Below are 26,487 nucleotides of genomic sequence, written 5' to 3'. Positions count from 1 at the left end.
ATGGGGCGGAGCGATTGGAACATGAAAATAGGCATCCTTGAGATCTATTGAAGTGAACCAATCGCCCGGGGAAATTGCCTGCAACACATCCTTGATGGTCAGCATATGAAAAGGCATGACCTTCAGGTACGCATTCAGGCCTCTGAGGTCCAAGACTGGACGCAGCCCCCCCCCCCCGTCTTCTTCGGAACCAGAAAATATATTGAATAAAAGCCCCCTGGATCCCGCAGGGGGTCCACAGGCACTATAGCGCCCTTGGCCAGCAAGGTGCAGATTTCCTGGTTTAGTGCCTGTGCCTTCACCGGGTCGCGGATCACAGTCATCCTGACCCGGCCAGGGACGGGTGGCCTGCGGCGGAATTGAAGACGGTACCCCCTGGACAGTGTGGACAACACCCACAAATCTGGGGTGTGGGCAGCCCAGAAGCCAAGCTGTCCTGGGGTAAAACAACCGACCACAGGCCCTAAGGCGTCATCTGCGGGAGCCCCAGCCCCTTGAAGGCTTGGGAGGACGCCGACCAGACTGCGTGGCTTGAAAGGAACGAGATGACCTTGCCCCAGCTTGGTCTTGAGCCTGGTTTCCGTGACCTGGAGCAGGCCTTTGGACCGATGTCTGGGCTGGTACCAGCCCCTGTGGCTCAAGGGAAAGAGATGGGCGTGAAGGCCTCCGCGAAGGACCCGCTGCTGCCAAAGTGCGGACTGGTTGGCGATCACGTCTTTGAAGGCCTGCCAGCTGCTGCCTTGTTCTAGAGGCCTGAGCTGTACGGTCCAAGGCCTCCAGTGCTGCAGAGCCAAAAAGGTTCCCCCGGAACGACAGGCAGGGCCCGAAGGGTTCTCCTACAAGGATCAGTAAGAGGCGACTGCGCCAACCAGACCTGGCGGCGAGCATGAACTAGCGTGGACAGTGTGCGTCCAAGCTCTCCAGTCATGAGAGCAAAGGCCTGCAGAGATGCATCAACCAGGCCTTGCGTGGCGTGGTCCAGTGGAACAGACTCCAGTGAGGAAGACAGGGCCAACATAAGATGGGAGAGAGAGTTCCCAATCCGGCCCATGCGGGCCCCATAGTCGTAGGCCTTGCAGAGAAGGTCGTCAGTAATGCGACACTGAGGGCGCGGACAACGCGCATTGGGCCGCAAAACCTCATCAGGTGGATGAGGTCCCTTGAAAAAGAAGGTGATTATTCACAGGAAGCTGGCTCCTTGGTTTAATTCAGAGCTGCGTTCCTTGAAGCACAATGTTAGGAAATTGGAAAGAAAATGGCGCTCTACACACCAAGAGGAATCCTACTTAATCTGGAAGGACAGACTATTGTTGTATAACAAGACCCTCCGCAGAGTTAGAGCAGCATATTTTTCATCATTAATTGAAGAGAATAAAAATAATCCTAGATTTCTCTTTAGTACAGTTGCCAAACTTACCCAGAGCCACAGCTCTGTTGATCCATCCATTCCCTTAGCTCTTAGTAGTAATGATTTTATGGGATTCTTCATAAATAAAATTGATGCCATTAAAAATAAAATAATTGGCATCCTCCCAAACATGATTACCTCGTCCTCAGTAAGTGAGGCAGCATTGGAGGAATCTTTAGAATCTGCGCAGTGTTTGAACTGTTTAGAAGCAGTAGAGCTTTCTGAGCTATCTAAAATTTTAGCTTCATCTAAACCTTCTACCTGTATGTTAGACCCAATCCCAACCAAGTTGTTTAAGGACATATTCCCTTTGATCAGTGGCACTATTTTAGACATGATTAATCTATCCTTAGTAAATGGATATGTACCACAGGTTTTGAAAGTAGCTGTTATTAAACCTTTACTTAAGAAACCTTCTCTTGATCAAGATGAGTTAGTAAATTACAGACCTATATCTAATCTTCTTTTCTTATCTAAAATTCTTGAGAAAGTAGTTGCTAATCAACTATGTGAACATTTACAAAGTAATGACCTACTTGAGGAGTTTCAGTCAGGCTTCAGAGCTCATCATAGCACTGAAACAGCTCTGGTGAAGGTCACTAATGATATTCTCATGGCCTCAGATAATGGACTTGTGTCTATACTTGTCCTGTTAGATCTCAGTGCTGCATTTGATACAGTTGATCACAATATTCTCTTACAAAGACTTGAGCATACTGTAGGGATTAAGGGAAAAGCATTAGGCTGGTTTAAATCTTATCTGTCGGACAGATTCCAATTTGTTCATGTTAATAATAAATCTTCCTCAAATTCTAGGGTCACTTGTGGAGTACCACAGGGTTCAGTCCTTGGACCAATTCTATTTACTATATATATGCTTCCGATTGGCAAAATTATCAGACAGCATGGGATTAATTTCCACTGTTATGCTGATGACACTCAGCTATATTTATCCATAAATCCTGATGAATCCAATCAGTTACTTCGACTGCAGTCATGTCTTGATGACATCAAAAGCTGGATGACTTTAAATTTCCTGCATTTAAATTCTGACAAGACAGAAGTTTTAATCTTTGGGCCAGAGTCTTCAAAAAATAAAGTTCTTAATCAATCACTTAATCTGGATGGCATTAACTTGGCCTCTGGTAATAAAGTTAAAAATCTTGGTGTTGTTTTCGACCAAGACATGTCATTTAAATCCCATATTAAACAGGTTTCCAGAGTTTCCTTTTTTCACCTCCGGAATATCGCCAAAATTAGAAACATTCTGTCCAGGAGTGATGCTGAAAAACTGGTCCATGCATTTGTTACTTCAAGGCTGGACTATTGTAATTCTTTACTATCAGGAAGTCCACAAAATGCAGTTCAAAGCCTTCAGCTGATCCAAAATGCTGCAGCAAGAGTTCTGATGAAAATCAACAAGAGGGATCATATTTCTCCAATTTTAGCTTCCCTTCATTGGCTTCCTGTTAAATCAAGAATAGAATTTAAAATTCTCCTTCTAACGTATAAAGCCCTTAATAATCAAACTCCATCATATATCAGAGCTCTGATTACCCCGTATGTTCCTAACAGAGCACTTCGCTCTCAGACTGCAGGTCTGCTGGTGGTTCCTAGAGTCTCTAAAAGTAGAATGGGAGGCAGATCCTTTAGCTATCAGGCTCCTCTCCTGTGGAACCAACTCCCAGTTTTGGTCCGTGAGGCAGACACCCCGTTTACTTTTAAGACTAATCTTAAAACTTTCCTTTTTGACAAAGCTTATAGTTAGAGTGGCTCATGTTACCCTGAGCTATCTCTATAGTTGTGCTGTGATAGGCCTAGGCTGCTGGAGGACATCAGGGTCTAATTTTCTCACTCTACTGATTTCTACTTCAGTCTACTGTTCTCCAGTTTTGCATTGTATTACATTGAAATGACTGTCGTCATTTCAGCTTTTAACTTTTTGCTCTCTCTCTTTTTCTTCATAGTAGGTACACCTGGTCTGGCGTTCTGTTAACTGTGACATCATCCAGAGAAGACGGCTCACCCGCTACTACCATCTAATGTAGAACAGATTACTAGATCAATGTGTGCTTCTGTGCTTGTTTGTCTGTCTTGTTGTGTCTCTGTTCTGTCTTCTGTAACCCCAGTCGGTCGAGGCAGATGACCGTTCATACTGAGCCCGGTTCTGCCGGAGGTTTTTCCTTCCCGTTAATGGGTGGTTTTTCTTCCCACTGTCGCTTCATGCTTGCTCAGTATGAGGGATTGCAGCAAAGCCATGTACAATGCAGACGACTCTCCCTGTGGCTCTACGGTTCCCCAGGAGTGAATGCTGCTTGTTGGGACTTTGATGCAATCAACTGGTTTCCTTATATAGGACATTTTTGACCAATCTGTATAATCTGACCCAATCTGTATATGATTGAACTTGATTTTGTAAAGTGCCTTGAGATGACATGTTTCATGATTTGGCGCTATATAAATAAAATTGAATTGAATTGAACAATAAGAGAGGCAATGCCAGGTTCCACCGCTGGCATCTGCCCCAAGCCAACCCTGGGTGCCTCCTGCATAGCTGCCAGGACCCTGCCATCTGTTGTCAGACGTGAAAGTGCCTTGGTGTCTGACCAGCAAGCATGCAGCTCCCGTATATACTCCCCAGAGGGAGGAACCACAAAGGCAGTCTCTGATCTACTGCACTTAAAGAAGGCGCTGGAAGCTGCAGGCTGGGTCTGAAGAACATCAATATGTAAACGGGCAAGAGCCGTTCGGATGGCGGCTGTCACAGACTCCCCCGTATCATCCTGGGAGGCAATGGAGTCAGACCCGGAGGCCCCGGAGCCCAGCTCCTGGAGGTCCTCACAGAAGTGGGTGCCAGAGGCCGCCACAGAAATAGCATCATCATCATCCATGACTGACACGTCATCCTGCTGGGGAGGGAGAGCCGCGCTGCCATCACCCCCAGCCTGAAAGGACTGGAGAAGGGCCTTCATTTCGGCCAGCTCCGAGGTGAGATGATCCACTCTTGTGGACAATCTCCCTGCATCAGTCTGTCTGGCTCGTTTTGCTGGCACCAAAGGTGCAGCCACAGTTGGCCGTTTGCACATCGTCTTTCCCGGTGGCAACAGACTATGCGGCGCAGCGCCAGCCCAGTCGGTAGGCTGCTGCAGCGCAGCCAACCGACTCAGCCTGACCGACCGGGGCATGACGGAGCAGTTGGGGCAGGCGTTATCCGACAGCGCCTCCCGGAGATGTTCCACACCAAGACAGGAGGGACACAAATCATGCCCGTCGTCGGGCTGAAGCGGAGCCAGACAGGTCGAGCAGCACAAATTTTCCAGCATCATAATGCTGAAGGCGTGATCAGCCCGCCACCAACAAGAAGTCACCACGAGCAGGAAACGCCACCAGCGACTCTGTTGTAGGAAAACTCCCTTAGAGGTTTCGAACACAGCGTGAGCAGAAACGCCACCAGCGAGTCCGCTTGTTAACTAAGGATGAACTCAACGCGAGAAGAAAACGCTACTGTTGAGTAAAAAGAACCACAAAATTACCGTGGTAACTCAGCGCGAGCAGTAAACTACTGCTGAGAAAAGAACAAAACTTACCAGTTCATGTCGCGGCGACCGCAAATCTGGTAAGGTGAAAGCAGCTTGTGCAGCCCCTCGAGGGCGAAACTTACCCGCAGCTCCGACCAAACCCGGTCACGGGGCTACCAGCAACAAGCAGCTAGATTTAGCACGTGCTAAACACAGAAGCAGTCAGCTTCACACGATCATACCTGCGCGCGAGAAGAACGAAGGGATTGAACGGCGGGTGCCTCGTGACTCTATAGAGTCACGTGGGTCCCCGGCAGGTCACAGGTGACTTTGTTGTCATTAGTACTCGACCTGCGCATGCGCAATTATGATCATTCAGTGCTTAAAGCACCGCCTCTGGCGGTCAGTAGGGATGAAATAGAACCTCAGATCGGTGCTTCTCCTCTGAAATCTCAACAGGATCAGCCACACACAGCAGAAGAAGAAGAAACTGCAGCTCAGAGAGTTTGAACAGAAAACTTTATTAGCCATCATTTTAAAACCATTGACCATGTTTGAGTGTCTGAGTTCTGGTTCCTGTTCAGGTCTGAGAGCATGGAGGGAACAAGCAGCGGACCTCAGAGGTTCTGGTTATTTAAACACAGAGAAGGAGCAGAGAATAAACACACAGCTATTCAAAAATACTTTATAAATACAAAGCGGCGTTCAGTAGAAACAGAAACAGGGTGTGTTTGCATACAGAAGCTGCTCTCAGACCTGCCAGGACCAGGGACACACGAGGAGACCTGCATGAGTCCGACTGTCTCTGCATCATCTGAAGCTTCATGGTTTAAAGGTAGGAGAGCAAGTGCTGCAGGAACCCCGGAGCAAGAAGGAGGAGCTACAGCCACGGAGGAGGAGGAGTTTAGGCTGTGATCTGAGGAAGAGCAGGAAGTGTCTCCTGGCTGCAGAGAGGACTTCCTCTCAGAGGCCTGCATCGTTGTACGTGGGGCTGACCACCTTCAGGATGCTCTGTGCGTTCTCCTCCACCAGAGGGCGCCACTTCACCTCCCCTGTGAGCAGCAGATCCTCCCCATCCAGTGCGTCGATGAACTGCATCTGAGGAGAAGCAGGCGGCAACATTTAGCCTCACAGCAACAACCACTTCCACATCTTCACTCAGCAGAGATGAAACCAGCAGACAATCACTCTCTGGGTCACAACACGGCCTCGGTGCTGATCCGGAGGAAGAACCAGTCCAACGCTGAACCAGAACCATTCGCTTGTTTTAGTTTCCACAAACTTAACATGTAGAATGAAATAGAAATACCTTCATTGTCCCACGATGGGGAAATTCAGGTGTGACAGTAGCAAAAACAGAACATTTACACACAAGATTAATTAATATGAAAAAAATCTAAATTTAAAGTTAAGCTGTAAAGCCGAAGAGAAAGGCTTATCAGGAGGGGAAGGAGTAAATCATCTTTCAGTCTGATTTATGAATTAGTCCCAGGCCAATTAATAACTACAGTTCTTTTGAACATTTAACCCTCAGTTTCCCTGATCCAAATTGCAAAGCAATAAACCTCTTCTGTTTGTTGTTTAGTATCGTTCACCAGGCCCTTACACTCAGTTTTTGGATCAGTTGTCAGACTTCTTATCTGATTTGGTGATAAATACTGACAAGGTTATTATAGTGGGTGATTGTAACATTCATGTTGACACTGAATGTGATAACCTTAGTGTAGCCTTTAAAACTATCTTAGATTTAATTGGTTTTGCTCAAAATGTGCATGAACCGATGCACTCTTGGCTTCATACTTTAGACCTTGTGCTGACATATGGCATTGATTATGAAGAATTAACAGTATTTCCTCACAACTCTGTCCTATCAGACCATTTTTTAATAACATTTGAGTTTAACCTAACTGAGTTCTCCACCCCCAAAGAGGCTTCCATTATAGTAGATCTTTATCAGATAATGCTGCATCAAACTTTAAAGAGTCTGTCCCCCTTTTAATATCCCCAGTATTGCAGAAATACCCTGTAGAGAGCAGCAATGTTGTTTCTTCCCATTCACACATAGATGTATTTGTAAACAGTATGACTTCGTCATTGCGTTCTGCATTAGACAATGTAGCTCCCTTGAAAAAGAAGGTGATTATTCACAGGAAGCTGGCTCCCTGGTTTAATTCAGAGCTGCGTTCCTTGAAGCACAATGTTAGGAAATTGGAAAGAAAATGGCGCTCTACACACCAAGAGGAATCCTACTTAATCTGGAAGGACAGACTATTGTTGTATAACAAGACCCTCCGCAGAGTTAGAGCAGCATATTTTTCATCATTAATTGAAGAGAATAAAAATAATCCTAGATTTCTCTTTAGTACAGTTGCCAAACTTACCCAGAGCCACAGCTCTGTTGATCCATCCATTCCCTTAGCTCTTAGTAGTAATGATTTTATGGGATTCTTCATAAATAAAATTGATGCCATTAAAAATAAAATAATTGGCATCCTCCCAAACATGATTACCTCGTCCTCAGTAAGTGAGGCAGCATTGGAGGAATCTTTAGAATCTGCGCAGTGTTTGAACTGTTTAGAAGCAGTAGAGCTTTCTGAGCTATCTAAAATTTTAGCTTCATCTAAACCTTCTACCTGTATGTTAGACCCAATCCCAACCAAGTTGTTTAAGGACATATTCCCTTTGATCAGTGGCACTATTTTAGACATGATTAATCTATCCTTAGTAAATGGATATGTACCACAGGTTTTGAAAGTAGCTGTTATTAAACCTTTACTTAAGAAACCTTCTCTTGATCAAGATGAGTTAGTAAATTACAGACCTATATCTAATCTTCTTTTCTTATCTAAAATTCTTGAGAAAGTAGTTGCTAATCAACTATGTGAACATTTACAAAGTAATGACCTACTTGAGGAGTTTCAGTCAGGCTTCAGAGCTCATCATAGCACTGAAACAGCTCTGGTGAAGGTCACTAATGATATTCTCATGGCCTCAGATAATGGACTTGTGTCTATACTTGTCCTGTTAGATCTCAGTGCTGCATTTGATACAGTTGATCACAATATTCTCTTACAAAGACTTGAGCATACTGTAGGGATTAAGGGAAAAGCATTAGGCTGGTTTAAATCTTATCTGTCGGACAGATTCCAATTTGTTCATGTTAATAATAAATCTTCCTCAAATTCTAGGGTCACTTGTGGAGTACCACAGGGTTCAGTCCTTGGACCAATTCTATTTACTATATATATGCTTCCGATTGGCAAAATTATCAGACAGCATGGGATTAATTTCCACTGTTATGCTGATGACACTCAGCTATATTTATCCATAAATCCTGATGAATCCAATCAGTTACTTCGACTGCAGTCATGTCTTGATGACATCAAAAGCTGGATGACTTTAAATTTCCTGCATTTAAATTCTGACAAGACAGAAGTTTTAATCTTTGGGCCAGAGTCTTCAAAAAATAAAGTTCTTAATCAATCACTTAATCTGGATGGCATTAACTTGGCCTCTGGTAATAAAGTTAAAAATCTTGGTGTTGTTTTCGACCAAGACATGTCATTTAAATCCCATATTAAACAGGTTTCCAGAGTTTCCTTTTTTCACCTCCGGAATATCGCCAAAATTAGAAACATTCTGTCCAGGAGTGATGCTGAAAAACTGGTCCATGCATTTGTTACTTCAAGGCTGGACTATTGTAATTCTTTACTATCAGGAAGTCCACAAAATGCAGTTCAAAGCCTTCAGCTGATCCAAAATGCTGCAGCAAGAGTTCTGATGAAAATCAACAAGAGGGATCATATTTCTCCAATTTTAGCTTCCCTTCATTGGCTTCCTGTTAAATCAAGAATAGAATTTAAAATTCTCCTTCTAACGTATAAAGCCCTTAATAATCAAACTCCATCATATATCAGAGCTCTGATTACCCCGTATGTTCCTAACAGAGCACTTTGCTCTCAGACTGCAGGTCTGCTGGTGGTTCCTAGAGTCTCTAAAAGTAGAATGGGAGGCAGATCCTTTAGCTATCAGGCTCCTCTCCTGTGGAACCAACTCCCAGTTTTGGTCCGTGAGGCAGACACCCCGTTTACTTTTAAGACTAATCTTAAAACTTTCCTTTTTGACAAAGCTTATAGTTAGAGTGGCTCATGTTACCCTGAGCTATCTCTATAGTTGTGCTGTGATAGGCCTAGGCTGCTGGAGGACATCAGGGTCTAATTTTCTCACTCTACTGATTTCTACTTCAGTCTACTGTTCTCCAGTTTTGCATTGTATTACATTGAAATGACTGTCGTCATTTCAGCTTTTAACTTTTTGCTCTCTCTCTTTTTCTTCATAGTAGGTACACCTGGTCTGGCGTTCTGTTAACTGTGACATCATCCAGAGAAGACGGCTCACACCGCTACTACCATCTAATGTAGAACAGATTACTAGATCAATGTGTGCTTCTGTGCTTGTTTGTCTGTCTTGTTGTGTCTCTGTTCTGTCTTCTGTAACCCCAGTCGGTCGAGGCAGATGACCGTTCATACTGAGCCCGGTTCTGCCGGAGGTTTTTCCTTCCCGTTAATGGGTGGTTTTTCTTCCCACTGTCGCTTCATGCTTGCTCAGTATGAGGGATTGCAGCAAAGCCATGTACAATGCAGACGACTCTCCCTGTGGCTCTATGGTTCCCCAGGAGTGAATGCTGCTTGTTGGGACTTTGATGCAATCAACTGGTTTCCTTATATAGGACATTTTGACCAATCTGTATAATCTGACCCAATCTGTATATGATTGAACTTGATTTTGTAAAGTGCCTTGAGATGACATGTTTCATGATTTGGCGCTATATAAATAAAATTGAATTGAATTGAACAATAAGAGAGGCAATGCCAGGTTCCACCGCTGGCATCTGCCCCAAGCCAACCCTGGGTGCCTCCTGCATAGCTGCCAGGACCCTGCCATCTGTTGTCAGACGTGAAAGTGCCTTGGTGTCTGACCAGCAAGCATGCAGCTCCCGTATATACTCCCCAGAGGGAGGAACCACAAAGGCAGTCTCTGATCTACTGCACTTAAAGAAGGCGCTGGAAGCTGCAGGCTGGGTCTGAAGAACATCAATATGTAAACGGGCAAGAGCCGTTCGGATGGCGGCTGTCACAGACTCCCCCGTATCATCCTGGGAGGCAATGGAGTCAGACCCGGAGGCCCCGGAGCCCAGCTCCTGGAGGTCCTCACAGAAGTGGGTGCCAGAGGCCGCCACAGAAATAGCATCATCATCATCCATGACTGACACGTCATCCTGCTGGGGAGGGAGAGCCGCGCTGCCATCACCCCCAGCCTGAAAGGACTGGAGAAGGGCCTTCATTTCGGCCAGCTCCGAGGTGAGATGATCCACTCTTGTGGACAATCTCCCTGCATCAGTCTGTCTGGCTCGTTTTGCTGGCACCAAAGGTGCAGCCACAGTTGGCCGTTTGCACATCGTCTTTCCCGGTGGCAACAGACTATGCGGCGCAGCGCCAGCCCAGTCGGTAGGCTGCTGCAGCGCAGCCAACCGACTCAGCCTGACCGACCGGGGGCATGACGGAGCAGTTGGGGCAGGCGTTATCCGACAGCGCCTCCCGGAGATGTTCCACACCAAGACAGGAGGGACACAAATCATGCCGTCGTCGGGCTGAAGCGGAGCCAGACAGGTCGAGCAGCACAAATTTTCCAGCATCATAATGCTGAAGGCGTGATCAGCCCCGCACCAACAAGAAGTCACCACGAGCAGGAAACGCCACCAGCGACTCTGTTGTAGGAAAACTCCCTTAGAGGTTTCGAACACAGCGTGAGCAGAAACGCCACCAGCGAGTCCGCTTGTTAACTAAGGATGAACTCAACGCGAGAAGAAAACGCTACTGTTGAGTAAAAAGAACCACAAAATTACCGTGGTAACTCAGCGCGAGCAGTAAACTACTGCTGAGAAAAGAACAAAACTTACCAGTTCATGTCGCGGCGACCGCAAATCTGGTAAGGTGAAAGCAGCTTGTGCAGCCCCTCGAGGGCGAAACTTACCCGCAGCTCCGACCAAACCCGGTCACGGGGCTACCAGCAACAAGCAGCTAGATTTAGCACGTGCTAAACACAGAAGCAGTCAGCTTCACACGATCATACCTGCGCGCGAGAAGAACGAAGGGATTGAACGGCGGGTGCCTCGTGACTCTATAGAGTCACGTGGGTCCCCGGCAGGTCACAGGTGACTTTGTTGTCATTAGTACTCGACCTGCGCATGCGCAATTATGATCATTCAGTGCTTAAAGCACCGCCTCTGGCGGTCAGTAGGGATGAAATAGAACCTCAGATCGGTGCTTCTCCTCTGAAATCTCAACAGGATCAGTCACACAGAGCAGAAGAAGAAGAAACTGCAGCTCAGAGAGTTTGAACAGAAAACTTTATTAGCCATCATTTTAAAACCATTGACCAAGTTTTGAGTGTCTGAGTTCTGGTTCCTGTTCAGGTCTGAGAGCACGGAGGGAACAAGCAGCGGACCTCAGAGGTTCTGGTTATTTAAACACAGTGAAGGAGCAGAGAATAAACACACAGCTATTCAAAAATACTTTATAAATACAGAGCGACGTTCAGTAGAAATAGAAACAGGGTGTGTTTGCATACAGAAGCTGCTCTCAGACCTGCCAGGACCAGGGACACACAAGGAGGCCTGCATGAGTCCGACTGTCTCTGCATCATCTGAAGCTTCATGGTTTAAAGGTAGGAGAGCAAGTGCTGCAGGAACCCCGGAGCAAGAAGGAGGAGCTACAGCCACGGAGGAGGAGTTTAGGCTGTGATCTGAGGAAGAGCAGGAAGTGTCTCCTGGCTGCAGAGAGGACTTCCTCTCAGAGGCCTGCATCGTTGTACGTGGGGCTGACCACCTTCAGGATGCTCTGTGCGTTCTCCTCCACCAGAGGGCGCCACTTCACCTCCCCTGTGAGCAGCAGATCCTCCCCATCCAGTGCGTCGATGACTGCATCTGAGGAGAAGCAGGCGGCAACATTTAGCCTCACAGCAACAACCACTTCCACATCTTCACTCAGCAGAGATGAAACAAGCAGACAATCACTCTCTGGGTCACAACACGGCCTCGGTGCTGATCCGGAGGAAGAACCAGTCCAACGCTGAACCAGAACCATTCGCTTGTTTTAATTTCCACTAACTTAACATGTAGAATGAAATAGAAATACCTTCATTGTCCCACGATGGGGAAATTCAGGTGTGACAGTAGCAAAAACAGAACATGTACACACAAAATTATTTAATATGGAAAAAAAATCTAAATTCAAAGTTAAACTGTAAAGCTGAAGAGAAAGGCTTATCAGGAGGGGAAGGAGTAGCAATCATCTTTCAGTCTGATTTATTAATTAGTCCCAGGCCAATTAATAATTACAGTTCTTTTGAACATTTAACCCTCAGTTTCCCTCATCCAAATTGCAAACCAAACCAATAAAACCTCTTCTGTTTGTTGTTTTGTATCGTCGACCAGGCCCTTACTCTCAGTTTTTGGATCAGTTGTCAGACTTCTTATCTGATTTGGTGTTAAATACTGATAAGGTTATTATAGTGGGTGATTTCAACATTCATGTTGACACAGAATGTGATAACCTTAGTGTAGCCTTTAAAACTATCTTAGATTTAATTGGTTTTGCTCAAAATGTGCATAAACCGATGCACTCTTGGCTTCATACTTTAGACCTATGGCATTGATCGTGAAGAATTAACAGTATTCTCTCACAACCCTGTCCTGTCTGATAATTTTTAAATAAAATTTAAGTTTAATCTAACTGAGTTCTCCACCCCCAAAAGAGGGTTCCATTATAGTAGATCTTTATCGGATAATGCTGTATCAAACTTTAAAGAGTCTGTCCCTGTAATACTGATGTAATATCATCAGTATTACAGAAATGTCCTGCAGATGGCAGCAATGTTATTTCTTCCCATTCACAAATCGATACCTTTGCTAACAGTGTGACTTCGTCATGTGTTCTGCATTAGACAATGTAGCTAACTTGAAAAAGAAGGTGATTATTCACAGGAAGCTGGCTCCCTGGTTTAATTCAGAGCTGTGTTCCTTGAAGCACAATGTTAGGAAATTGGAGAGAAAATGGCGCTCTACACACCAAGAGGAATCCTATCTAATCTGGAGGGACAGTCTACTGTTATATAAAAAGACCCTTCACAGAGTTAGAGCAGCATATTTTTCATCATTAATTGAGAATAAAAAATAATCCTAGATTTCTCTTCAGTACAGTTGCCAAACTTACCCAGAGCCATAGCTGTTGATCCATCCAATCCCTTAGCTCTTAGCAGTAATGATTTTATGGGATTCTTCATCAATAAAATTGATGCCATTAAAAATAAAATAATTGGCATCCTCCCAAACATGATTACCTCGTCCTCAGTAAGTGAGGCAGCGTTGGAGGAATCTTTAGAACCTGCGCAGTGTCTGAACTGTTTAGAAGCAGTGGAGCTTTCTGAGCTATCTAAAATTTTAGCTTCATCTAAACCAGGGGTGTCATATATACAGCCCGCGGGCCGGATCCGGCCCGCCGAACAATTTAGTCCGGCCCTGTGGCTAAATGCATTATAATTATAAAAAAAAAATAAAAAAATATATTTTTTTTTTTTTTCCAGTGTCCTGTCTGGCAATGTGGCAATAAGATGCCACAAAGAGCTCATCAGATTTGACTTTCACAAGTGGACAAGATAAAAGGAAGAGAATGATAAAACAATTATTGAAAAAAACATGTACTTTGTTTAATTGAAAATATGCAGGGGCGCTGTGTTTTAATTAGCAGATTAAGCTTCAGGTGTGGAAAAATTCAAATCATTTCTTAATTTTTATCTGTTTTATGTATTTTGTCATGCAGGACAGTGTTTTTAAGTTCCAAAAAATGTGAATAAATGTTTTTCAACATTGTATAATCACTGTGATCAGTTCTTATGCATAATGCACAAGTAAATGTTTAACTGATTAAAAGTATTGTTGAAATTGCACATACTTTTCTTAAAAACGCTGAGGTTATTCATAATATATTGTGTAAAAGTGAAATTAACTTAATATAATAATCAACAAGTCCACATTTATGAGTTCTATTTAATCTTGCAATGAGTTAACTCATGTGGCCCTCTTGAGATCAGATTAAGCTGAATGCGGCCCCTACACCAAAATGAGTTTGACACCCCTGATCTAAACCTTCTACCTGCATGTTATTTATTGCCCAGTTACTATTAGATAAAAAGGCATATCCATGCCTAACAGCACCTGAGAGTCAGTGTAAATGATTGATGAATGGAGCAGAACCAGTGTAACCATCAGCGTGATAGAAACAGAGTTTTTTTTTGGAAGCAGCAGAGATGATAAAGTCTAGCAGCAGCTGAAGGAAGGAGCTGTGGAAACGCTGCTTAGAGCGTCTGGGATTCTCCTCCAGTCCTCCTGTCTCCACCACCTGCTCTGGGTCCAGATGGCATCCCAGCTACAGATCAGCTGCTGCTCCACCAGACTAGAGAAGATAGCTGATGCCTCCACAGAGTTAACAGGAGCATCACTGCTGCCCGCTTAGTGTTGAATGGTGGCTGCTGTACTTAATTTTTTAGTTTGGTCAAATGGTACAATGCTTTTGTCCCCGTAACCCAGGTTTGAGTATAAAGGCGTCTCAGTCAGACACAACACGCCCTGCAATGTCATGAGCATTGATCCGTAGTGCTTTTTACGTCTGTGAAACCACCAGATGTCGCTCTGGTCCCACAGACCACAGCTCTGCTTACAGTTAACCCCCCCACAGCTCATCCTGACACTGAGCCCGTGTTCCTGGGAACCGCCCACTTTTTACCCAAAATGTGTCCGGGGCGGGCTTTTACCTTTACATCAGAAAATAATAAATATCCTCCATTAATCTGCTATTTGGCTAAAGGAAATCATTGAGCCGTTCCTAACCGCTCAGAAACAGGAAGAGTTTAATCTGATTTAATGTCAGACAGTGAGAAAAGCGGCTTTTATGTAGCGGATGGAAATATTTCTTTAGAGCAGTGACGGAGACTACAATGGTCAGACCGGTGAGGAGTTGGAGTGACAGCAGAGAAGTCATCAGGAAGTTACTGCAGCGCCCGACAGTCAGAGGCTGAAGGTCAGCAGCAGCTTAGAGGAGAAACTTCAGGAGGAAACGCTGCGTGTTTGTTTTTCACTTCCTGTAAAAGTGGCAAAAAGCTGCTGAAGCTGTGAGGAACAAACCAACCTGTTTACGAACGTATTCCACCATGAGCTCCAGCTGCTGGGGGTCTTCACACTGGCGGTTGAACAGGTTTCTCCAGAGCGCTGCAGCCAGAACGCAGTCGTCAGACAGGATTCCCTGCAGGCAGAACCATCAGAACCGTCAGAACCTTCAACTAAATCCAGGCTTACTTTACAGCCGAGGAACCGCACCGCTCCCAAACCCGTTCACTGACCTCGTCGTATCCAAAGATGGCGGCGTAGAAGGTTTCAGTCATGGCTTTCATGGCCTCCTTCCTGTGGGTGGCGTCGATCTGCAGCACAAGCAGAACCACAGTGAAGATCCGACCCGGCAGAACACTGGACTCATGTAAGACAATATTCTGAGACCTGCAGGGTTCTGGTTGTTAATCCAGGTCATTTTTGACCTGATGGTGGCGCTGTTACAGCTCATCCTGATGAGAAAACTAAGCAATTTTACATTATTTCCATTAAAACAACAGAAAGTTTGAGTCTACATGTTTGAAAGAAGATTTCAGGCTCAGGACGGAGAAGTTTAGCTGCTTTTTAATTAATCTTAATAAAGATCAGCTGCAAATTATGAGGATGAGTTGAAGTTGACATATTTAAAAAGGTAAAAGAAACATCTTGATTTAAATCAGGAGGGAAACTAAAGAAGTCCAACAAAGCCGGATTGGAGCCGTTCAGGTGAAAACCTGCAGAGTAAAACCCGAATCAGCCGAGCTGCAGCTCTTTGTTTGGGTTCAGCGAGCTGCTGAAGGTGGAGAAAATGATGACGTTGTTCCTGCTCTTCATCGCAATTAGCATGAAACCTAAGAGCGGGTCCAATCACTGGTTCTGCTTGTAAAAATACTGCTGCTCCTGCTGAGCTCAAACACAAACACTGAGGTCCAGGACATCCTGGAGGAGGAAAATCTCTCACACGGTCCCTCAGACGAAGGATCTGCTGCTCGATCCGGTCCATGTACTGTTCAGGACATCTGAACAGAACCATGTAGGATAAAACCTTACAGTAAAATGTAAAAAGTTCTGGTTTCAGTTAAACCAGAACTTCTGAGCGTCTGTTTTCAGCACCAAGGCGATAAAACACGTGACTCTGATTAAAGCAGCACCCAGAAGAACCCAAGAGCAGACAGAACCTGGACACATGAGCGGGAGTAATTAAGCCGGTTCTGAAAGGTTCTGACGGCGTTTTACCTGCTTCCTGTCTCATTCAGAGGTTCTGGCACAACAGGAAGGGTCTGGGCTCGTTAACCCGTAGAACTGTCTGGCTCGTCTGAATCGGACCTTGTGTTCGGTTCTAGATCAAGCTGACTGCACTCTGGGATCTTACGGGTCGGAGTGCGGGTTTTAGTTGGATCCAAGACAGACAGAACCATCGATTCCTGACGTGTTTCAGCTGAATTTAATCATGTCAGAACCTCTCCGGTAAAAACCGACCCGATAACTGCCCGAGTGAAGCTGTGTGGACGTTTGACCGACCCGGACAGGTTTCTGGAGATGGAGGGGAACCGGGTCGCCGCCGGAGCCTCCAGGCAGGAGAGCTTCTCACTGTGTTCAGTTTGCAGAGCTCTACTTGTGTTTGTTAAAGCGACCCTAAAATGTCCTGCAGACCAACATTAACATTCCTGAAGAAAGTCGACTTTCTTAGAGTCCAGCCTGTAATCGCTGCTCTGAGCGCGATAATCAGCCTTGCAGGAGTCGTTCTGCGGGCCGCAGGCCGGCGCGTCACGCCAGCCTGCGACGCTTCCTGGACCTGCTCCACTGACGGAGAACAGAGGAGCGACTCTGAGGCCACGGCGACCGCAGCCAGCCTGGGATCTCCTGGGATCTCCTGGGATCCGGCTGCACTTCCTGCTGGGTGGCCAGACGGTGCTGCAGGAAAACCTGCATCGCTCTGCGGCTAAAAGAACGGATGTTCGCTGCAGAACATCGGCTTCGGCTCGGATGCTAGATACCTAATGGATGAGGGCTGAGGTCAGAGCTGATCAGAAACTCGCTTTAAAAAACAAAAACACGGTTAATATTTATTACACTGAGACACACAGGCACGCCACCTCTGTGCTTTTTCCCTTATGACACTTTCTGTTTTAGCTGTAGTGTCAGAAAGGTCAGATCAGAGATCATACACCTCCATCTGTAGCTTTATGAATATAAACAATTAGGCTTTTCATTTTTAGTGATGAAGCTCATTCCAGTAAAACTTATTATTATTATTATAAATAGGAACAATCCTCCCATTTCAGCTGTGGTTAAGAAAGTCAGCCCATGTTGGTGACCCCTGCTCTAAGTGCTTTCAGCTTTATGATTTTGGCCCTCATGGTAGCAGGTTTGGACTTTACTGCTTCATGGAGCATTCAGGCTTTGCCTCATGAAAATTAACAAAATATGAAATTATTAAAGAAGCAATAAGTAACTAAATCCACAAGCTCCTGTCATGACCGCAGGCGTACAGCATCACCGCCGACACGCCTCCTCCTGACCTGCCTGCTGTTCCACAGGTCACCACCAGGGGACAACCACGAGCAAGCCTCCGCATTGGCCTCTACCAGGCTGTGGTGAGAAGTGTTTAAAATCCGTCCGAAATCCAATGTTCCTGTAGGGAGCTGAGGTCACTTCATGCCTAGTGGCGAATGATTAATAAAAACGTCCTGTTTATTAATGTTGCCTTAAATTATTATCTGACGTTGGTTAATGTTTGAAACAGATAAGCACTTAGTGCTGAGTGGGCGTGGCTAAAGTGATGTCATCAGCTGACCAAATTCACCTCTCCAATAGTCATCCACGGTCAAGCACACTATATTTGGGGAAGATCCAAAGATGTATCAGGGAGACGCAGCCTTGTTAGTGACCTAGGGGGCGCCATTGATCCAAACTCTAATGTAATCCAATGGAGCCTTTGGTATGTTGACAAATATCATTCAGCGAGTAAGCAATTAAAATAAGGAAATCCAGCAGTGAAACTGGCAACTTCCTGGTTTAAGTGGGCGGGGCTAAAGTGATGTCATCAAATGAGCTCATGACTGTAGAGAGAACTTAAGTTATATGACCCGCAGAAAGTTGCTGGTTGCTGCTGCGACCTCGTGTGTTGAAGTTATTTCAGTTTCGTCTTTCATGGCGAGGAGTCAGATTTGAGGCTTGGCCACGCCCACATGCTTTTATGCAGCTAAAAGCTTTTGATAACTTTTCATCAAATGAGTGAAGACGATTCTGAGAGATTTTAAAGTCTTTAACGCTAAAGCTGTTGGAGGAGTTCGCTCAAATATGACATGAGTGAAAGGGACGAAATGGCGGCTTTGATCCAACATGGCCGACTCCTGATAACTTGTGCATTTGTACCGAATTTCATAATTTTGGGACAAAGCGCGGACTGCTGCTGATTGTTTTAGTGCTGCTAGGGGGCGCTGTGGAGCGATCTATAATTTTAGTAATTCATTAATCTACTGATTGGTTTTGATGAATCTAACGAGATACTTTAGATTAATAAAACGTAAATTTAGTTAATTAACATTCTGCCATAAATGCTTTAAAATTAAAAACAAATTATTTATATCATGATTTGATTCTATTACTAATGATTCCTTCAATAATCCACTGATCTGATTCGTTGTCTCAGCTCTAAGCTGTTGAGGTTCCTGTTCTGTGGTTCTCTGGGCTGAACCCCTCTGGCACCAGAACCCTGGCGGACCCAAACCCGACTCACCCCCATGATCTTGCTCCTCTGCTCCACGTCCTCCCACATGGAGTGGACGATGTACCGGCACATGAACTTCCCCTCTCTGCCCTCCTGACGCATCCGCACCAAGCACATCCTGCAGGAGAACAGCCAACCATGAGCTGCTAGAACCTCAGGGAGGCTACAAGGGAACCGGTCCGGTCCAATCAGACGGGTTCTTTTTCAGTTGGCGGCATTAATACGAAGAGCGTCATTCAATCAGAGGTCAGAGGTCACCTCAGGAGCTTTCTATCTAAAGCTGATGAGCCCCATCTGACCTAAAACCCGCTCAGGTGGTGAATTGGACTCGAGTCCGGTCCGGTCCACCCATCGGTCCATCGTTGACCCTGCCAGAGGCGGCGGTTACACCCTGGACGGGTCACTGGTTAACCGGGTCGACAGAGACAACCAGCCTTGCTCAGGCTCAGGTCCTGGTCCAGGTGGGATTTAGAACCAGGACCCAACAGAACCGTCCGTTGAACCTATAACGTCCTACATTTCTGTTATCGGTGCTAAAACAGTTTCAGTTGAAGTGCGTCTCATCTTCATGGACTCAGCTCATCTAAACTAGAACAGGTGGACAAAGTCCAGAACCGGGCTCATCAGAACTCTTTATAATTCGTATCACTTTTAAAGCCCATCTAGGCTGATCCTCTGCTCTAAAAAAAGAAAACCTGACCGGTTCCAGCTGACATGATGAAAGAAGCACGGCCCAGCAGGGCACCATCAGAACCGGACCTGCAGAGGCAACTTCACTGCCAAGAACACATCCTAAAAAAGAACCGACCACCGACACATGCATGTGTGTCTGCAACAGCCGGACTGCAGGGAGCGGCGCCGCAGAACCGGACCTCTGAGGGACGGCAGCTAACGTCTGTCCCTTCATGTCTGCAGCAGCCGCCCGGCGCTGCAGAACAACGTTCCTCTGCAGAGAGAACAGCTTTAGGTTCTCTGCAGCAGCAGCTGAACAAGAAACAAGCAGTTTGGCTGAATTCAGAGGTAGCAACTCAGACGCCTGACTGAAAACCGCCATTGATCCATTGTTCCGTCTTTAAAGCGGTCAGAACCTGAAGCTCCTCAGATGTTCCTCGGCTGAACGAGCAGCATGAAAGTGTCGGACTCACCAGACGTGAAGCTGGGCGACCAGGAACCAGGAGTTCAGAGTGTCTGGCAGGGAGCATTCTGGAAGAAACAGAACCCCGTTTTACCTCATCATCATCATCATCATCATCATCGTTGGTTCTGCACGGTTTGGGTCTAACCTGAAAATTCATCTCATCATCGTCTGCAGAGCTTAGAAGGAGGAGTGGTTGCTTTGATTGAAAGGAACCACTAAACTTCTTTAATTGAAACCATATTTGCTTCATTTAATCAGAATAAACTGGTGAAATGTTAAACTCGTTCTAACCAAGATACACAAATCGTCTATAAAAATGCTTAAAATGTTTATTATGGGTTTACAGTCACTTGATGCTGATTTTGGACCCGAGCAGAACCGGCGGCAGAACATTTCAACAAAAGCAGCATTATTTCCATCAAAGGGATTTCCATTTTGCAGGATTATTAAAATGTTCTTTAAATTCTCCAGATAAATGAATCTGTTCTTATTGGTGCTGTGGTTCCTTAGGCAGGTCCAGGTCCAGTCAGCTCATCTGAGCAGAACCCGTCAGAACCACAGCGGGACGGTCTGTGGTTCTGGAAGTCCGCTGCAGCATCCCAACGCTCAGAAAACGTCATGAAAAGATGTTTTTCATAGGAGCCTGAAAACAGCCGAGCCACCCTGTTGCATTGTGGGAAACGTAGGATCCAGACTTACTATCGAAGAACTCGTCGTAGTTTATTCTCTCCACACAACACGTGTACATGCGCAGCGCAGCGATCTTGATTTTCTGTGAAGGAAACAGCAACAGGGTAAAACTTTAGGAATATTTTAGCTTTTATTTCTACAGTTAATCAGTTTCTGTAGTTTCAGCTTAAACCAGGAGACGTTTACCAGCATGTTTCATTTAGAGCCAAACGCACCAGGACAAATAAACGCCTTTAAAACTCATTTATCTAGAACTATCCCCCCCCCCCTCCATTCTTCACCCACTCACCCATTTGTTGTATTTGAGCGGGGCGGTGAAGCCCATGGCCTCGATGAGTTTGGTGAAGGCGCCCACCTCCTCCTGCGAGTGCTGAGGCGTCTCCTTCACGTTGCTGAGCTGTAGGGGAACAAAGCGACCAGGAATCAGTTCAGCCAGCCTCTGATCAAACTGTTCAAAGAACAGTTTTACATTCAAAACCATTCAAAAACTCCAGTTTTACATAAATAACCTCCAGAAATCTGGGCTGTCAGAATAATCCGTGTCTCCATATGATCAATGCACATAAATGAATGATTAATAAATAGTGATTTGGGTCTAAATCTGGCCAACTATGGCTTGATGGGTTGAGTAGTCGTCTTGCATTCAGAAGGTTATGGGTTCAATGCCAGCTTCCTCTTGTCACTGGGCAAGGCACTTAATCCCAAAGTTGCCTACTGAGCTGCACCTCGGTGTGCGTCAGTGAGAGCGATTGGGTGAATGTGACTCTAGTGTGCAGCGCTTTGAGTGGTCAGTATGACTGGAAAAGCTCCGTATTAGCTCAGTCCATTTAATATTTTTCATTCAAATCGATGTAAATTGATGTAAATTGACCCGCTCATCTCACTTGCTCTAATTGTGGCCATTTTTACAGACCGCAGTGCTGCTCAGCAGAGACTCTCAGATGAACAACGATCTGCTGCTAGAAGCTGAAACTCTGCTGACATGTTGAGTTCAGCCAGAATGGACAACCTCACCCAGCTCTGAGGAACTTTCCCTAAATGCTAAGCTAACAACACAGGCTAACGATACGACACTGATGCTCGAGAGCAAACTATAAAGGTCAGTAAAGATCCTGGATCTGAAGCAGTCAGGTAGTAAATCTCTAGATGACATAATCTAACACCAGCTGTTTAAATATTAGCTTCACGGACCCGGCCGGCCCGATGACCGGTTCTGTTGGTCTGAGCTCCCCGTTGGTACGATTCAACGCGGGATGATGTTGATCAGCTGATCAACAGTGAAGCAATAAAACCACCCTGTGTGAAACTGCTGCAGAATATTTTTGAATGCTGAGACGACCTTTAACCCAAACTGAGATTAAGACCCAGAAATACAGTGAATTTTCTTTTTTAACAGCAACTTAAATGATTGATTGATTGTTTTTTCTACTTGCAAAGAAGCTGCAAAGGTTTTGTTTTTATAAAGGTTTTCTCCCACTAATCTAGTAGAAAGTGCTGAAATTTTACAGCACAGTTAATTAAAACAGTTCTGGATGATCCAGTCTGCCGCAGAGCTGGGCGATAAGTAGATTAAAAAATTGAAATTAATCGGTTAGATTAATTTCAATTTACAATTTTTTAAGTTTTAATTTTTGCAAAAATCGGGATCTTTATTTGCAAATGCTCTCTTTGGGCTTCCATGATGAGAATAGCATATAATGCTGAATATATCTTCAGGAGAATATATAGTCAGAATATTGTAAAGACAAATCTTTTTTTTTTTTTTTTTAACCATATGACACTTTAATGTACTCACTAACTTATGGCTTATAACAGTAAAGCCCGTTCTCAGCTCATTGTGTAAAACTACCAGCGGCAAACATGTAGTTATATTCTCATTGTTTACTACAGCAGGGCGGCCATCTTGTTTTATAAGCGTGTTTCACAGCTTGGATTAAGTTGCACTTTGAATTCAGGCTAACTCCCAGAAGCAATGCTTGACATAAAAGCAAGTTTTTAAAATAATTTATTTAATTTATTTTTGTAAAATGAAAGGGAAAAAAAATCTATTCACTGAATTTGGTATGATAAAAATCATAGTTTTTATTTTTAAACCATATCGCACAGCCTTGTCTGCAGATTAAAGGTTTTCTCCCACTAATCCAGGAGATGAAACAAAGTGCTAAACTGTACAGAACAGTTTATTAAAACGGTTCTGGAGGATCCAGTCTGCAGATTAACCGGTGACAGTCAGAGGGTCACCATGCAGGAATAAAACTAATGTTACCATTTAGTTTAATTAATAATTGGTTCACAGACATCAGCCTGTAAAGTCAGCAGAAACACAAACTTTAATGATTTAAACTTCAAATGCCTAGTTCTGATTGATTTCCTTAAATAGGAAAAGGTTTAAACAGATAAATCTTTATTTTTAGGATGCTGTAGGTTTAGTGACTCTAGAGAAAAACATCTCTTTTGATCACAAACCATCGCCTGTGACCTGCAGGAGGGCCAGGTCATAATATGAGGAGGGTTGTCGGGTAGATTCCTGCTGCTGTGTTACCTGAGTGCTGATGTGCAGGGAGCGTGTCGCTGTCCAGCAGCTGGATGTGGTCGGCTGGCGGGCCGCTGAAGCTCTCAGACAGCATTCCTGTTCCAGCTGGGGAATAAAAACGGGAATAAAAACAGATTTAATTATTTTATCATTTCTATCTGGAACTTTCTAAACACAGACTTTCATGCAACAGAAACATTAACATGGATTATTATCTAAACGCTGCAGCACGTCTTTTATCTGGCACACTGGTAAATATGAGCACATTACCTTCATTTTAGCCTCATTAAACTGGCTCCCTGCACATTTTAGGATTCATTTTAACGTCCTTTTATTTGTTTTTAAATCTCTCCATGGTCGTGCTCCATCTTTCAGACTTGCTGCACCTTCATGCACCGTCCCGTTCATGAAGGTCAGCTGATCAGCTTCTTGAGGGGCCAAAAACTAAACGGAAGCTTAGGGGCGATCGTGCTTTCTCTGTGGCAGCTCCAAAAATGACGACCTTCCATTGCAAATTAAATTGTCTACTTCTTTGCCTGATTTTAAAATCGCTCGCTCAAACTCATCTCTTTGCCTTGGCTTTCTAAACAGTGTGAGATGTTGATTTTAGCCTGTGACACATCATTTTAAATTACTTTTATTTTAATTTTATTATAGATTTTATAGTTCTTATTTTAATTTTGTCTTTTATGCTTGTATCGTTTTTTGAGTCTGTGTAATAGTGTTATGTTGTTTCACTGTACAGCACTTTGGTCCTTTGAGAAATATTAAAGTGCTTTATAAATAAAGTTGGATTGGGTTCAGCGATGAACTGAAATATTCTTTCAGCTGCTTTAAAAAAAGGAAATAACACTGGATGCCAAACCCTCCTTGTCCTCAGCAACAGCCTCCATCTTATTCTGGGGAATAAAGTCCCTCCAGGAATTATGGGTCATCATCAGGGTCTCCTCCCAGTGAAAACCTCCTCAACGGAGGCTCCCAGGAGCCACCCTGATGGTAAAACCACATCAACTGACTCCTTTCTATGCGGAGAAGCAGCGGCTCTCTCTCCGTCTGAGGCTGAGCCCAGCTGCCCTGCAGAGGAAGCTCATTCAGCTGCTGGTATCCAGGATCTGGTTCTTTCAGTCCTGATCCAGACGTCAGGACCAGAGGTGTGGGTCAGAACGTAGACAGACTGCTAAATCTAGAGCTTCTTCACAACAACACACCGGAGCCCCCACATCGCTGCAGAAGAAGCTCTGATGCGTCTGTCCATCTCCATGTAAAGCTTTAATCAGGAGGAACATGTTTTCATCTCACTGCAGGAGAATCCAACAACACCTTCAGTTCAGTTGGTAAATATCTGAGGACACCTGAAGCCTTACGTTCCTGCAGAACTGCCAGAATGCATGAGGGTCCTGATCCGTCTTGTTTCATCGACCCGATGGAAGGGACCAACACCAGGGACACGGCTCTGTGATGAGCTCCTGTCAAAGCTACTCAGAGCAGGGTCATCCTCTGCTGTCTTTGCATGGCAGCCATGTTGGATTTTATTCTCTGGGCTGAGAGGAACAAATGGGCTGGAAGTCAGACTTCTCAGGACATTTTACTGGAGTTTTCTTTCCCAGAACTCTTTAATCCTGTCCAGAAATCAGAGAAGCGGTTTCCCTAGACGTCTCGTTTCCCTGCGTGTCGCCATTGGATCTGAAGTAAAACCTCAAAACTTCTGCTTTTCAAACTGTTTCATTCTGTTGGTTATAATCACACGTAGATCTGACCAACAAGGTTCAAGCAAAGACATTTAGACTTTTCTAAGGAGTTTCTTTGTTTTTTCCTTTAACCGTTTAATCTGCTCAGGGAAAGGTTTAAACTTTGTCCTGGTTTATGATCATCATCAACTTCTAACAGAGTAAATTATTATATTCCTTCACATGTAAATATAAAGGGCTATAATGACCTCGACAATTATAGTTTTTCTAAGTTGGAGAAAAAAATGTATGAAACAGAAAAAAAACAACAACACTGTTTACAGTGAGAGAAAATGTCCATAATTTTAAATACTTTCTGACTTTATTTGCTATTATCAGCAGAGATCAACAGGAAGATCGTTTTCAGCAATGAGCCTACTCAGTTAAACCCATTACAGTAGTTTAAAGATAAACATGACAAAATAAAAAAAAATAAAGGGCGTATACATGACAATTCAGTTATTATTTTTCTTGGTGTTATTTTAATTTGCTGAATAGACAAATCGGTGAATCCAGAAGAAAAAGCTGCATTTCTGCCTCATATTTAGCTTCAATGACCAGAATTAGCGGAGAAAACTGGATGATTTAATCTGTCAGCAGGTGAGTCAGATTAAATGATGCAGACAGGTGATTAATCCAGAAAACCAGAAGGTTCGCTTTCATTTTCAGCTGTTTCATCACTTCAGAACCACCCGAACCGGCCACATTCCGCCCCTTTGGTTCTGAACTCTGAAGATTTTAGCTGTTCCCTGAGCTAGCAGCAGGCTAACTGTTAGCCTTACCTTCGCGCAGGCGCCCCTGGACGCCGCCGCCTTCACGGCGCACCTGGCGGCGACCTGCAGCGGCCGCCGGTACATGACTGCTCCGGGTCCCGGGGTAAGAGCCGAGGGGGAGCGGGCAGCCACTGGTCCGCGGCTACCTGCGATCACACCTTCTGGTTGGGTAACACCTGTCCCAGCAATGTCAACGGAATCTGTCCTGCAGCGAATACTGTCCGACCGGAACACCGAGAAGCGAACGAAGGTTCCGCATGGTTTGATAACAGTAAACAAGCACACTGTGAACAGAGACTGTGACGTCATTTTAGTTTATTTTGTGCAGTCAAACTTAAAATCTGCTGTTAGTGAGGATTAAACATCCTGTGTGGTTTCATACATCTGGTGGAGCGATTAGCAGAGTTATGGCTAAAACTGTTAGTATGGAACACACAGAGTGCCACAATTATTATATTAAAGTGAATAATTTCTCATATAATTTACTGGGCAGCACTGATGACACTATTGCAGCAAGAAGGTGCTGGGTCTCTTCTGGCATGCATGGTTTGGTTATTATTATTATTATTATTATTATTATTATTATTATTATTATTATTATTATTATTATTATTAAATACAGTCAGTGCATAATAGGACTGAACAATTAATCCCATTTGCAACATAACTGCAATAAAAAAACACAATTTCTAAATCGCAGAGGTCTGAAATTTATGGCCGTATAACAATTAATGGATAGTAAGACGCGTCCTTTAGGTGTTGGTAA

General features: G+C 44.6%; 1 protein-coding gene across 2 annotated transcripts; it reads right to left on the bottom strand.

Annotated features, from left to right (window-relative positions):
• Positions 1-5,427: 5,427 nt before the first annotated feature.
• LOC105921421 (ubiquinol-cytochrome-c reductase complex assembly factor 1) lies at positions 5,428-26,045 on the bottom strand. 2 transcript variants are annotated; one of them, XM_036151806.1, is made up of 9 exons: positions 25,731-26,045; positions 23,231-23,326; positions 20,978-21,085; positions 20,698-20,770; positions 20,006-20,063; positions 18,870-18,978; positions 15,382-15,459; positions 15,171-15,284; positions 5,428-6,024 (listed from the first exon to the last, which is right to left on the bottom strand). In XM_036151806.1, exons 1-9 carry the CDS (start codon positions 26,028-26,030, stop codon positions 5,890-5,892), a joined length of 1,071 nt encoding a protein of 356 aa, XP_036007699.1. In that variant the 5' UTR covers positions 26,031-26,045; the 3' UTR covers positions 5,428-5,889. The 2 variants fall into 2 exon arrangements, with proteins under 2 accessions (XP_036007699.1, XP_036007700.1); XM_036151807.1 differs by lacking the exon at positions 5,428-6,024 and adding an exon at positions 11,317-11,911.
• Between the last annotated feature and the right edge of the window lie 442 nt (positions 26,046-26,487).

The sequence above is a fragment of the Fundulus heteroclitus genome, chromosome 20, assembly GCF_011125445.2.
Source record: "Fundulus heteroclitus isolate FHET01 chromosome 20, MU-UCD_Fhet_4.1, whole genome shotgun sequence".
NCBI classification, from domain to species: Eukaryota; Metazoa; Chordata; class Actinopteri; order Cyprinodontiformes; family Fundulidae; genus Fundulus; species Fundulus heteroclitus.
Note: the sequence above shows the minus strand (reverse complement) of the source record. Positions and strands in the feature narration are given on the sequence as shown.